The following is a 14,964-nucleotide window of genomic DNA, read 5'->3' on the forward strand; positions in this document are numbered from 1 at the left end:
GGTGCATATATCTTTTCGAATTACGGTTTTCTCCAGATACATGCCCAGGAGTGGGATTGCAGGATCATATGGTGACTCTATTTTTAGTTTTTGAGGAACCTCCACACTGTTTTCCATGGCTGCACCAATTTACATTCCCACCAACAGTGTAAGAGGGTTTCCCCACCCTCTCCAGCATGTGTTATTTGTAGACTTTTAAATGATGGCCATTCTGACTGGCATGAGGTGGTACCTCATTGTAGTTTTGATTTGCACTTCTAAAGAGAAACTTAAAAAAAATTTTTTTTATTGTGGTAAAAGTCACATAATATAAAACATACTATTTTACCCATATTTAACTGTACAGTTCAGTGTCACTAAGTACATTCACATTGTCGTGCAACTCTCACCATCATCCATCTCCCGAATTTTTCACCTTCCTAAACTGAAATTCTGTCCCCTTTAAACACTGACTCCCCATTCCGCCTCCCCACCCCACCACCTGCTGGCATACCAGTGTACTTTCTGACTCTATGAATTTGACTATTCTAGGTATAAAGAGACTTTTTAAAGGCTCTGTCTTGATGTTGCACCTCCTCACTGTTCCAATCTCACCTCTTGATTCCATTGCCCTGGATACCTCTCCCTCCGTCCCTCTTTTCTCCCCTCACGTTGACTTCGTATATTTGGGGATATTTTCACCTTCAGGCCTTCCAGCGTGTCCTTTCTGCCTGGAACGTCCCTCAGCGTCCCACCTTGATAACTCCTTATCTTTCCAGTCTTATGCCACTTCTTCTGAGAAGCCCTCCCTGCGCTCTTGTATCAGCATTATATGCTCCCTTATGTTAGCGTTTACTATAGGATACATCGTTGTTGCCTCCTGTTCTGTCTGCTCCACCCATTCGATAATACACTGGTAGGGCAGGAGCTGTCGTGTTCTTGCTGCATCTCAGCACCTAGCACGGTGCCGGGACCTTAGTAGATGTGCCATAAAGTTTTGACCAGTCCCTGCAAGGGATCAGCGATACAACTCTGAGCCCAAATGCTCTGAGATTTAAATGCTAGCTTTTAAGCATTTGCAAGCTTTAAGTTTAACCCTAGTCTAAGAATGCTATGTCTGAGTTCTAGTGGGAACCTGACCAAAGAAAGAATGATTCACACACTCATGCTGTGAGTGTTGATTTTATTAGTAGGTGAGTCTTTTATACACATAATTAAAATAGGCTGTAAAAATAAGTACCTCAAAATAAAATGGCTCTTAGTAATATCACCCCACTCCGTTTACACCTCCCACTTTGGGAAATACTGTTGACTGAAAGTATCCAATTATATTCCTTTGAAGAAAGCCTTTTGATATTTGCTTCTCAAAAACAACAGTAACAGCAAAACTACCCTGAAGTCAAATGCCTGAGCTCCAGATTTCTCTGGAGTTAGTTGTTCACAGATAACAAGGCCTTCCGGGAAGAAAGCTAGCTTTTTTTCAAGTTTCTATTTTTAAAATATTGACTGACGTCCACTGTTTGCAGTGCTTACAAAACATCCCTTCCCTGTTCCCCTCGGGCTGTTGAAAATGTGTGCCTTTGAGTTCTCACACAGGACTCCTGGGTGTGACTAGTTACCATATGTTGGAGCCCTCATACCAGACAGAAGCCCCTTCCATTCCTGGAAGAAAAAGGGCTTCAGTGTCTGGTATGGCTGTGTGTGCGGCCTTCATATGAAAGTTCACACTCTACTGTCTGCAAAATGCTTTTTCCCTACCCACTAGGGACCCTTGAGCCAGAGCAAGTCGCTCTGAAGCTGACTCTGGCTGGAACTCGGGTTTCTTGAGTAATGGGTAGACTTTGGGGGCCCCGGCCATTGCTGGTGTTTCCGGCTCCCGCAGTTCAGCACCTTCCTTTCTCTGCGATGTCTCCGTGCTGCAACCACGAGGCTTGCTTATAGGCCACGATGCTGTAAGAATTTACAATAGAGAATTATGAGAGAACAGCTGGACTGGGGCGGGGAGGTCTCTGGCCACCTCTGTATCACTGGTAGACTAGGAGGTTCTATCGGTTATGGCAGCAGGATGCTGTACTGCATGAAGGGAGAGGGCCCGAGGGAACTTCTCTCACTCCAGCCTCCTTCCTGTCCCATAACATCAAGAGCCCTTTGCATCTACATCTTCCTTTTCTTGGAGTCTCTTTCCATCTCACTTCTGCCCGATGATGAACTCCCATGTGGACCTCGAGATCAAGTTTTGCTCATCCCAAGCAGAATTAGCTGCATCCTCTTTTGCCTTTCCGTAGCCCTTTTCTCTCTTCCATAACTCATTACATTGTTTAGAAATATTTGGAGATAAGTGAATGCATAGGAATGAGGAGCTCTAGTTGAAATCTTAGAAGTCTTTGTGACCTTTGGCATGTCCTTCGACCTCTGGTGTCCTCTGTTTTCTCAACTGTTTTGAGCTCTAGGAACCTCAGGTTCTAAGCTGGCACACAGTTCCTCCTGATGGATGGACCACATCTGGAGCTGCTGGATGGGGTGTGAACATAAATCCAAACCCTTCTAAGGACAAGCTTTGTGGAAACTTCCAAACACTGATTCCCCACCTTCCATGAGCCCCAGGGCTCTCCACGGGGGAGCACTTACTGTACTTAGAGCTCATGGTATGACAGAGCTCTGGTAAGAGGCAAGCCAAGACTTAGAGGCTGCTAGCCCAGGAACACATGAACTCCGGTTGTAGGTCTGACTCCACAGCTCACCCCTCCCTACTGCGGACCATGACAGCACAGCCACGTGGTTGGTTGATAAATTAAGGCGGGACAAGAAAACTTGTAAACCTAAGATTCTCTGCCCATTTGAGCAACTACCTCCTCCCCTTTAGTGTGCATTGTGTGCCTGCATTATACGCTAACTAGATCCCCTTAGAAGACACAGGAATTCCTACTCACCAAAAAAAAAAAAAAAAAAGCTATTTCCTCCTGGTGCCAGCAAGGTGACTCCCTAGGAGTTAACATTCCTTTCTCAATCCTGTAAGGGGTCACAATAACCCACTGCTCACCTTGTTGGACTATGTAAACTGTCAATGTGTTACTTTGGTTTTGTTTTCTGGTCCATATTGGGAAATTTTTTAAAATTGGAGTATAGTTAATTTACAATGTCGTGTTAGTTTCAAGTGTGATCACAGCAAAGTGATTCATGTATATATTCTTTTCCATTATAGTTTATTACAAGATACCCAGTATAGTTCCCTGTGCTATAAAGTACGTCCTTGTTTACTTACTTTATATATGGTAGTGTGTATATGTTAATCCCAAACTCTTAATTTATCCCTCGCCGCCCCCCCCCCCCGCCCGCCCCGCAATATGTTACTTTGATGTATAACCCATTGTCTGAAAAACTTATGTAGGGCTTCCCTGGTGGCGCAGTGGTTAAGAATCCACCTGCCAATGCAGGGGACACGGGTTCAAGCCCTGGTCCGGGAAGATCCCACAAGCCGCGGAGCAACTAAGCCCGCGAGCCACAACTACTGAGACTGTGTGCCACAACTACTGAAGCCCGTGCACCCCAACAAAAGCCACTGCAGTGAGAAGCCTGTGCACCGCAAGCCTGTGTAGTCTCCACTCGCCACAACTAGAGAAAGCCCACGCGCAGCAACGAAGACCCAGTGCAGCCAAAAATAAATAAAATTAATTTTTAAAAAACAACTTATGTAACTGTGCCTTGACCTCTAACAGGTGGAACAGTCCTCAGAGTTTTCTGAAATACTGTCTCCCGGGTTATAATCCTTGGGATAGCACGACTAAAATTTTCTATTTCTTTCTTAGATTGACTGTTGATCGATTTTCATTGATATGGTGATGGCCAACCCCTGACTTCATGGCCAGTCAACAGGCAGCTCTGGGATATGGATGGTCAGCAGTGCTGGCTAGTAGGTGTCACACCCTTCTGACAGATTTTTTTCATTCATTAAATACTTGGAGTACACACTAAGCTCTCTGCTGGACACAGGATATGAGGTGAGCCAAACAGGTGTGGTTCCTGCCCTCAGGGAGCCTACAGTCTAGTTAGTGAGCAAGCTTGTAAAACATGATAATCACTAAATAATCAACTATCACGCTATGGAGGAAAAGTATAGGAAGCTTGGGGAGCATATAATAGAAGGAGCGAAGTTAGATCGAGAAGGGATTTTTCTCAAATCCTCTTTGAGAAAATGGTGTTCAACTTAAGACCACAGCTAAGTTGTGTTAAGAAGGATGTGTGGGTAAGGAAGGGGAAAGAGCATGAGGGTAGGCTCCTGGGGCTGAAGCTTAGAATGGGGAGGGTGGTTAGTGGCAGGAGTGGGAGGCTGGATTATGAAGGACCTGTGGTCCACGGTAAGAAATTTGGGTCTTAAGAGCAGTGAAAGCCAAGCGCAGAGCTCTGGGCAGGAGATGATGTGAACTGATGTACACTCTAAGGAAATTGCTCTGGCCGCCTGGTGGAGAGAGGATGAGAGGGGAACACGTGTGGATGTGGGGAGAATGGCTCAGAGGCGAATTTGGTCCCCCAAGTGCTTGGGTGGCAGCAGTAGGCATAAAGAGAAAAGGATGAATTGGAGGCATATGTTGGAGGCAGAATCAATGTAGACCAGGTGTAGAGCAGGTGTAGACCAGAACTGGAGAACATGGCTGTAACAAAGGAGGAGAGAAGGTGGTAGATCACGTGTCACTTCTGATAGGAAGAATTCAGGAGAGGGAGCAGCTAAGTACTGCAAGTAAGCTCTCTAAGGAGAAGGGGAGAGGTGGCACCCAGGTACCCAGGGACTCTTCTAAGAAGCAAGTCAAGGAGTGCCTGAGAACCAACTGCCTGGGTTCAAATCCTGTCTCTGCCACTTATTAGCTCTGTAATCTTAGGCAAGTTACATGACATCTTAGAGTCTGTTTCTTCATCTGCAAAATGGGGATAAAATAGTAATTGTCTCAGAGGATTGTTTGAGAAGGTTAAAATATATGAAATATTTAAAGTAGTGCCCCACACATAATAAGGGCTGTTTAAGTGTTTGCTGTTATTATCTTTCAGAGAGGTTGTGGGGAGGAGAACAGGATGGATGCAAAAGAACGTAGGCTTGTAGATCTACTTTGGAGAAAAAGGAGCCTCCTCTCCTCTGATGGCATCTGTTTTCTCTATGAAGCACGAGGTTTGGGTGGCCAGTGGGTTGCGGATGGGCAGAGCCAGACAGTTATTCCCTCAGCATCTCCCTGTCGCGTGTAAAGAAGAACAAGCAGGAGAGGGCAGGTTCTCACGGTGACATGAAATTGACTCACTTTGGTACCAGGAAGGGCTGGGGCCGCACTCCCTTCCTGCAGATGGGCTGTTGGCAGCTCAGCCCAGGAACCTCTCCTCCCAGCCTTCTGCCTTCCATGGCCTCCTCCACTCCCTGCTGTGACATGTCCTCCTGGGCTTTTATGTCATTGGAATGTAGCTTTTCTTTCTGTGGTTAGAGTTCTGGTCTTTCCTGCTAATAGCGCTTAATGATTGATGGTGCAGCCTTGGCCTCTTGTAGTAATTTTTCAGGATCTTATTTACTTGTGACTTCGTGGAAGGGAAAGGTAATAGAAAAACTCCCTTTATACCAGAGGTTCTCAACCTTGGCTGTATATCCGAATAAACTGGAGAGCTTTAAAACATTCCCGTGCCCAGGCGGCATCCCAGATCAACTGAGTCAAAATCTCTGCGGGTAGGAGCCAGACATCAGTAGTTTTTAAATCTCTCCAGGTGATTCCAATGTACAGCAAGCAAAGGAGGCTTCGGTTGCACATGGGTCCCTCTACAGCTAAATGTCTACAACAGAGGAAAACAATTAGCAACTGCTTAAGTGCCTCAATTCACATAAGCATTCAGTTACTTAAGATTGGCTCAAGATTCTGTCCCTGCTTCTGTGATATAAGATCATGAAGATCATGCATATCTTAATCAAGATTCCATGCACACAGTGTAGGGCTGGGTCCAGGTGCCTATTACATAGTACATCGGGGGGTAGGTGTCAAGGGCAGCACACCTGTTTCATGCACCCCAAAGTCTCTTAAAAAAGGGGGAAAGCATCTCCTTAGCACACATATGAAGCAATGAAACTGCAGAAAAGAACCAATTATTGCATATTCTCAATGCTTTCACTTGTTTATATCTCTAGCTATGACACACATTAACTAGTCAGACCTGTTTTCTTTTGTTGTTTTTTGTTGATTTGTTTAGGTCAAAGACACTATATTTCAACCAACTGCCAATCAAACAGGACTGGATAACTTCCAAGCGGCACGGCTACTAACCCATTACTCACATGGACAGAGAGCTGGGACTCCTGAGAAGTTTGCATTGTGGGTCAGCTCTAGCTAAACCCAACCTATCCAGCTGAGACTCTCATGAAAACAGTGGCACATGAAAAGGCCTAAGGGCTGGGCAGCTTGAGGACAGGTCTGGCTCAGTCCCACACCTTGAGAAAATGAGAACTGGCCCAAGAAGGCACTAGTAATCAAGTCTGCTGTTTTGTACAAATTCTCTCAGCTCTCTGATCCTCATATCTTATTATTTTCTCAACTATGAAATAAAGCAAAGAGCCTTCATGATTGATGGCTCCTGTCTCAGGAGGCTCAGGCTTCTGTGCAGGCAGGGACCTATGCAATGCAATGTGAGAATTCAAGGATGATGGTGAGAATTCCACCGCCCACTTCCCACCCGCCTTCAATTCTGCTCTACTCTGCTGCCTACAACAGCACCATTACTGACATGCGGGGCCCTGGGGTGCTGCTGGTCCCTTTAAAATGCAAATCTATACATCAAGTCCCTTGTATCTTACTGTGGATATCAATAATCCTCTGGCGGGACTGATACAAGTGTGAGATAACCGCACCTTAGGGGGCCTAAACAGACCGAAACTGAGCTAATATGTAGCCACTAGTTAACATCGGCTACTGAACACTTGAAAGGTGTTCAAATGGAGTCCAAATTGAGGTGTGCTGTCAGTATAAAATACCAGATTTTGAAGATTTAGTTTAAAAGACTCATTGATTTCATAAATTGATTACAAAGATATTTTGGATCTATTGGGCCAAATCAAATGTTATTAAAATCATTTCACCTGTTACTTTTATTGTTCTTAAACATGGCTACTAGAAAATTTTAAATCACATAATATGGCTTGTACTTGTGGCTCGTACCAAATCTCCCTTGGATGGGGCTGGTCGAAGACTAGACTGTTCCATGTGGTCCATTTTGGTGACGATCTAGGCTGGCACTCTCCCCATGGGCCTGGAGTACCCCTCCTTTGCTTCTCTATCCTTCCTCCTGCCTGTTATCTTCCAGACTTTAGCGCTCTTGTTTTGCAAACAAGAAAATTCCCCCAGAGAGATGAAAGGAATTGCCCACGTCCTACAGGGAAGCTCACACAGTCCGGTGGCCATGAGATTTAAAGGGCACTGAGCACAGAAGTTGCCAAGCCCTTGGAAGGTACAGACGAGAAAGAGTACCTGGAAGTGAGGCCGGCTGACTCTCGCCTAAAGGAGACTAAACAAAAGAGGTCTGAGTGGTACAAGAAGGTTTCTAATCCCAGCCCCTGATTACAAGGAAGTATATGAGTTGCCTATAAAGTTGTATTACAAAACCACCAGGAAGTGAGCAATCTTGTTAGGTCCCTCTGTTTATTACTTATAACTTTAGGGAATTTCCAAATCTCCAGATTATTAGTTTGGGGAAACAGGAGAACTTTTTCTCTGTGAGAGAGCCTACTCAGGACCCATTTTGTAATTGTTGAAAATAAATAATACTTTATGATAATGGGCTGGAAATGCTCCAGCAGTCCTTGACCTAAGCCCCAGGCCCCAGCCCAAAGAGCAGACGCTGGCTCTGTCTTACCCAATCGGGATGATGGCCAGGAAGGAGAGAAAGGAGGAGAGTGCAAAGCAGGTGCCAACGAACTTCTCCATGGTGAGCTGATAGATCTTGTTGTACATGGTGGATGTCACCACCCCGGTCAGAGCCAGGGACAGCTGCAGGATGACAAACATCTTTCCTGTGGAAGGGACCGAGGTTACCAAGGTTACTAAGCTGTCCCTCCATGTTCCCTGAGAGCTGAGTCTCCGGGGGGCTCTCAGGAGACCCCTCACCCTCCCCAGACTCCCCCTGTCTTCCTGGCTCATTTTACAGGATTCTTGCCTCCACCCAGCTGACTCTTCCCGTGGCCCCTGGATGGCAGTATCTCCCTTTGACTGTGGCTTTTCAGCGGCTGACTTTCCGAGTCTTTCCCACCCTCCTGCTCTCACTCGCTCCACTCTGGTTGGACACCAGTGTGTTTCTAGTGTCTTCAAGGCTGCTTCTGGAACTCTCTCCTGTGCCTTCTGCCAGTCCAAACCCTGTGCCTCAAGCCGACTGGCTCTGAAACTGTCCACCCAGAGAGAACATCCGAGAAATTCCTTTCACTCACCATAAGAGGAGCCCTTGATGAGCTTGGACATTGCCGATCGGATGGTTGTGATGGGGATGAGAGCGAACAGCATGACGGCCCGAGCTGGAAAGGAATCACAGGAGAGCACTCCTCACTGTAGCCCAGCCTTGGCCAAAGAGTAAATTAGAATAGAGCAAAGGCCTCCCCTACCCCCTCTCCCACAATCCTATGTGGCCTTGAAGAAATGGTTTCTCTCCCGGCAGACTAGGACCCCCCCCCCCCCTCACCTCCTCCCCCTGCCCCGGGCAGGCTGATTCTCTGAGCACATTGCTGCAGACCCGTCTGCATGGTGCCAAGCACAGTGGTGACAGAGGGTGAAGGGTGTCTTTATTGGTAGAGTTGTTTCTAGGGAAGTGGAGCTGATGTCACTCAGAACTCCTTGCCTCCTGGGAGAGAGGTGTCTGCGCTTGCCGTTCATCGTCACCTCTGGGAGATGGTCCCAGGAGCTTTGGCAGACTGCATCTAGAAATGTGTGCCACTAACACACCTGCCACACACCCCTCCTTCCCTCAAGCCCTGTTCATTATCCCTTGGCGTGTGTGTGTGTGTGTGTGTGTGTGTGTGTGTGTGTGTGGTGGGGAGGGGGGACTCTGGCTCTTGCACACGGCCTGTTGAACTGGGAGCTGGCGAAAGCTAATCTTGCCATTTTGTGAGGGGTTTTTCTGAGTTGTGTGACCTCTGCCAAAGGACGGTCTCTGGGAACCATCTTGAGTTGTTCGAATATGTTAGCCACTAGCCAGCCACGTGACTATTAATTTAAATGAAATAGTATGAAAAATTCTGTTAAGTTGCACTGGCCACATTTCAAGGGCTTCATAGCCATACGTGGCTAATAGCTAGTGTATTAGGCAGAAAGATACAGAACATTTCTATCACTGCAGAAAGGTCTGTTGGAGCACGGGCCAGAGCTCTCTGCTTGTGGGCTGTCTTTGTCCTCAGATAGGAACTTCATTCTGCTTCCTTGAGGGAATGAATGTATTACATTGGTTGTGGAAGGCATTTATGGAGAATTTTTCTCTCTTTTTAAAAAGCTTGTGCTTGACCCAAAATGATTGAAATGATTTTAATTAAAGGACTTTTTCAGCTGGATTACTTAATGTTTTATCCCTTTAAAACTGGGGAGAAGAAACTCAACCCCATCTCCTCCACTCGAGGGCATCCTGAAGGCTCTCCTGCTGACTCCAGGCACCACTGACCAGCCCTCCCTTGACTTCCTAGAGCTTTGGGCACCACTCTGGTAACATTTCAGGGGCCACACAGGTAACAATACCGACAAACTCAAGTGCACATGATCCTGTCTCCCTTGTGTCTAACAGATAGCAGGTATAATCTCCGGTGCTGAGCTGGGACACCTAGACCACAGCATCCCTGGGGTCAGCCCCATGACTCGGGGGATGCGCAGTGTCCTTGTCCTGCCTCCCCAAGAATGCCAGACTCACCAATGTAGAACATGTATGTCTCTTTCACAAAAGCCAAGAGAAGGGCTCCAGACGCAAAGGAGACCATTCCAATCATGATCATGGTGGTGTCCTGGAAGTAGCGGGAGAAGACCAAGACGCCCAAGAAGCTGGTGATGAAGATGGTGTACCCTGAAGCCATACCATAGCCCAGCTGCACCTGGTTCCAACTCAGAGGCTCCCTCAGCACAAAAAGGGGCATCATGTCCACTGTGCCCACCACTGCCAGGTCATATATGATGGCACCCACAAAGAGCAGAGCAATAATGGTTTTCTTGGGCTTTGCTTTTGCAGGAGATGAAGGGTGCCTTAGCACACACTGCTTGTCTGTCGGATCAGGATCCAGGGTGTTATCGGTGCAGACTGTGCCAGACACCGTATCCATAGCCTTGCTGGGCTTGGCCGTGGACTCAGGGACCTTCAGCACCAAGAGGCTGTAGAAAAGGGCACAGGTGGCACAGCTCACGCTGAAGGCGGTCAGCACCAGGCCCTGGCTGGAGTGCCCGACTAGCTGCTTGAAGAGGTGCCCCGAGATCATGCTCCCACAGAATCCCGCCAAGCCCAGGATCAAGTCGATCACGATGAGGCGCAGGGAGCGGCGGCCCTCCGAGGAGCCGAGGGATCCCAGGGCCATGACCCCCGACCAGAACGCCGAGAAGCCACCGCACAGCCCGTTCAGCGCTGCCGCCCCGTAGAGCATCTCCACGGGCCAGTCCAGCAGCACCTTGAGCAGCAGCGCGAGGCGGGAGAGCATGAAGCCCAGCAGAGACATGCAGATGGAGATCTTGCGGTGGTAGCGGTCGCTGAGCCAGCCCAGCCCATAGGCCGACAGCAGGGGTGTCAGGCCCAACACAAGGTTGTAGATGATGTAGAAGTTGGAGATGGCCCTCTGCTGTTGGTTCTCTAGAGCCCCCAGGGTAGACGGGGTAGACGGGCTAGCGCTGTGGTTGGACAAGACCTCGCCTCCGAAGGACGCCTTCACCACGAGGAGCAGCCCCGCGTCGTAGAGGGAGGCGGCCATCTGGGTGGAGGCCACCACGGGCTCGATCCAGGTCGACACCTGGGGGCGAGACAGGGGGCCCCTGCACGGGCAGGTGGTCCCCGGGCCCATGTCGTCTCTCTGATGGGGGATGGAGGGAGGGGCTTGCCCGCTGCTGCTGGCGCAGCTGCTCCCGGGAGGGCGGGGGCGCAGCCCGGGTGCGCGCGGGGAAACCTGCGAGCCGAGCTGAGCCAGGCGCAGGGCGCAAGTGACGGCAGCCAGCGGGGCGGCCCAGTGACCTCCGGGACCACGGCCACGCCTACCCGGACCAAAAAGGGCCACGCTCCGCCCCCGGCGGCGGAGCAGGACTGGCGGCGGCCCAGGGAAGCGAGGCGCGGGGGAGCGCGCGGCGAGTCTGGAGTCCGGCTGCAGCCCAGGGAAGCGAGGCGCGGGGGAGCGCGCGGTGAGTCTGGAGTCCGGCTGCGCTCCCGCGTCACGCTGCTCCGGGCAGCGCGGCCGCCTGAAGGGCCGATTTCCGCACGGCCGGGCGTGCCTGGACCTCCCGCAGGTCGCTGGGCACCTTCCCCTGGGACTTGGCCCCCCCAAGGCAGGGGGCAAAATTCTGTACCTGGAAGGGAGTTTGGGGCAAGCCGTGAGGTGCCTGGGATCAGCGTGTTGGCGGCGGTGGGGGTGGGGGGTGGTGAGGTTTTATTTTGGGGTTTAAAAGTGACGGGGACCTATGTGCTGTGGGGAGCTGGGTAGCAGAGACTTTGAGAGAAATTTTAAAAACTCAGGAGTCCTAGTATCTCTTTGAGGTGCTGATTTCAATTCTTTTGGATACCGACCCCGCAGTGGGATTGCTAGATCATAGCGCTGCTTTTATTTTTTTGAGGAAACTTCGTTGTTTTCCATAGAAGCTGCCCATTTTCCTTTCACAGCACCAGTGCACAAGGGTTCCAATGTCTCACATCCTCACCAACACTTACCTATTCTGATAAATAGCCATCTTGACAGGTGTGGGGTGATACCTCAGTGTGGTTTTGATTTGCATTTCCCTGATGACTAGCTTATCTTTTCATATGCTTCTTGGCCATTTGTATATCTTCTTTGGAGAAATGTCTATCCACGTCCTTAGCCCATGTTTGTTTTACAACTGAATTGTAGGAATTCTTATATATGTTGGAGATTAACTCCCTTTCAGAGATATGATGTGCCATATTTTCTCCCATTCTGTAGGTTGCCTTTTCACTCTGTTGATTTTTTTTATTTTGCAGTGCAGAAGCTTTTTAGTTTGATGTAGTCCCACTTGTTTATTTTTAGGTTCTTTTTTTAAAATACATAAATCTATCTATTTATTTTTGGCTGCATTGGGTCTTTGTTGCTGCGCACGGGCTTTCTCTAGTTGTGGCGAGTGGGGGCTACTCTTCGTTGCGGTGCACGGGCTTGTCATTGAGGTGGCTTCCCTTGTTGCAGAGCATGGGCTCTAGGTGCGCAGGCTTCAGTAGTTGTGGCATGCAGGCTCAGTAGTTGTGGCTCGTGGGCTCAGTAGTTGTGGCTTGCGGGCTCTAGAGCACAGGCTCAGTAGTTGTGGTGCACGGGCTTAGTTGCTCCACGGCATGTGGGATCTTCCCGGACCAGGGCTCGAACCCATGTCCCCTGCATTGGCAGGTGGATTCTTAACCACTGCACCACCAGGGAAGTCCTAGTTTTAGGTTCTTGAAGAGAGATTAGTACTCCTGTGTTCGTTGCAGCACTATTCACAGTAGCCAAGATGTGGAAGCAACCTAAATGTCCACTGATGGATGAACGGAAAAAGAACATGTGGTATATAAATACAAATGAATGTTATTCAGCCTTTAAAAAGAAGGAAATCCTGAGATTTGTGTCAGCATGGATCAACCTTGAGGACATTATGCTAAGTGAAATAAACCTGTTGTAGAAAGACAAATGCTACATGATTTCCCATATGAGGTATCTAAAATTGTCAGATTCATAGAGTGGAATGGTGGTTGCCAGGGATTGGGGGCGGAGGGAGGGAGAAATGGGGAATTACTAGTCAAGTAGCATAAAGTTTCAGCCAAGCTAAATGAAGAAGCTCCAGAGATCTGCCGTACAACGTTGTATTTACAGTCAGTAACACTGTATACACTTAAAAATTTGTTAAGAGGGAAGCTCTCATGTTAAGTGTTCTTACCACAATTCAACAACAACAGCAACAAAAAACAAACAAAAACCCCAAACAAGACCCTCAGGAGCAGCTAGGCTCAGCCCTTCCTCCAAGACAAAGGCCTCTTGGAGAAGAGTCCTTCCTTGAGCACCTGAATTAAAGGGCCAGGAGCCAGCACAGGACCCAAGCCAGCGTGGGTCCCAGCCTGGAGGCTTTGTCCTTAAACCCCAGCGCCAAGGGAGAGAGGGGGAGGTCCTGCCAGCCCTGTGTGTCCCTGCAGATGCTAAAATTGGACTCTTGCAGGGTGTAGATCCCACAAGAACAGCCAGGATCATTTGCTGCCCCAGGACCCTTTCTATTTCTTTGCAGTTGTTCTTCTTCTGTCTCACGGGCTCACTGCCTTGGACTAGGTGGAGACCGGTTTCCCTGGCTGGCTTGCTTCCTCTAAGTACACACTCCTGCAGAGAGGACCTTCTTCTGACTTGAGTCTCCCTTGTATGACTTTAGGTTCCTGCTCACCAGGGCTGCCGTGCCTGTGTCGGGGTCGAGCAGACAGGGAGAGAGGTGGAGCGTTTGTTTTGACTTTCCATTGGGGTGGGGAGCGGGGGAGGCAGAAAAGAGGCATGGGGAAGTGAGACTCGGGTCTGCTGGTGAGAACAGGAACCCCCGTGTCAGTGTGGTCAGAGGAACTTTAGAAGAATAGGAAGGTCCAATAGGGCTCTAAACAGCTTGCTGTCTCGTGTGTATATGAATCCTTCCTGAGACCTCACCCTACCTCCTTGGTTCTTTAAGAAAAGTCTACTCATGAGTGTTTCGTGTAAGTGGGATCTTTTATTTTTTTAATTTGGTGGAAGCTGGTGAATAATCTGTGATTCATGTCTGGATTAACGTAACTCTGGGCAGAGATCACGAGCAAGCAGAAGGAGAGGAGACCACAAGAACACCAGTCTCCCAGGGACTTGCTGAAATCTGGGACGGGCTTGGGAATGTCCCAGGCTGTGGACTTGGGTGGCTAAGCCATCTGACCCAGATCCTGAGGGCCAGGGAGACCCTCGTTGCTGATGCAGGCTACACTGATGGGAAAAGTGTTCTTCTCTATTGTTGGTATTTTAGGGGCTGAGGTGAGCCTTTTCCCAAGACATTACAAGTGAAGGAAAGAAGACGCCCTCCAAGACATAAATATATAATGAACAAAGCAACGATATACAAACTCATCCTAGGAGACAGAGATAAACCTTGTCAGTGACCATCCAAGAACTTTCTTTCTAGGGTTTCCCAATGGCTGGCCCATCGCTACATGCAGGGGCCACCCCAAGTTCCCTTGCCTGAGCACAAGCAATCTTCTAGTTGTGATTTTACTTCCCAGTAGAGCTGAGCGCAGGAAGAAAATGTGCTAGTTACGCGAATACTCCAAATAATTTCTCACGGTAAGTTAATACATTAGCGTTCTGATTTCTCTGCCTTTCTAATTTGGTTAACGTTGGCCTCTGTCTGGGAAATGACTTCCCTCTCCGAGTGCTGATGAAGTATTTTATTCTGTCAGGCTGAGAGCTACGCCTCATTTATAATAAGCTATCAAAATAATGAATGCCACCCATGGATCTTCTTGGGAAATTGTTTCATTGGCTACTCCTCCTCAGGGTGGCACCCTAACATTGCCCAATTTTATCGGTGAGGAAACAGACTTAGGGTGGCTAAATCATTTGCATGAGGTCACACAGAGCCAGAATTCACATCTTGGTTTGTGTGACTTGAGAGTCCATGCTATTTTCACAATGCTCCATTTCTGACATAATTGAAGAGATACATTTTCAAAATGCATTTTTGTGTTCAAAACTTTGTCAAAGCCTATCCCTAAGGTATTTTCAAACTCAGTGACTCATTTGTTCATTCATCATCCACTCATCTACCATCCATCCATCAT

General features: G+C 48.5%; 1 protein-coding gene across 1 annotated transcript; it reads right to left on the minus strand.

Annotated features, from left to right (window-relative positions):
• Positions 1-467: 467 nt before the first annotated feature.
• SLC46A2 (solute carrier family 46 member 2) lies at positions 468-11,465 on the minus strand. The gene is made up of 4 exons (XM_029201351.1): positions 9,877-11,465; positions 8,417-8,500; positions 7,849-8,005; positions 468-1,929 (listed from the first exon to the last, which is right to left on the minus strand). The coding sequence occupies exons 1-4, from the start codon at positions 11,003-11,005 to the stop codon at positions 1,863-1,865; spliced, it is 1,437 nt and encodes a 478-aa protein (XP_029057184.1). The 5' UTR covers positions 11,006-11,465; the 3' UTR covers positions 468-1,862.
• Positions 11,466-14,964: the final 3,499 nt, after the last annotated feature.

This window comes from Monodon monoceros, unplaced genomic scaffold (assembly GCF_005190385.1).
Source record: "Monodon monoceros isolate NGI ecotype Baffin Bay Population unplaced genomic scaffold, NGI_Narwhal_1 Super_Scaffold_5, whole genome shotgun sequence".
Taxonomy (NCBI): Eukaryota; Metazoa; Chordata; class Mammalia; order Artiodactyla; family Monodontidae; genus Monodon; species Monodon monoceros.

What these genes read in the sequence shown, in the direction of transcription:
- SLC46A2 (XM_029201351.1), bottom strand. Translation starts at nt 11,005, where the DNA reads ATGGGCCCGGGGACCACCTGCCCGTGCAGGGGCCCCCTGTCTCGCCCC. An exon ending in GACATACATGTTCTACATTG is followed by an intron (nt 8,501 to 9,876) that starts GTGAGTCTGGCA and finishes ATTCCTTTCCAG; the next exon opens with CTCGGGCCGTCATGCTGTTC. An exon ending in CTGGCCATCATCCCGATTGG is followed by an intron (nt 1,930 to 7,848) that starts GTAAGACAGAGC and finishes AAATTCTTACAG; the next exon opens with CATCGTGGCCTATAAGCAAG.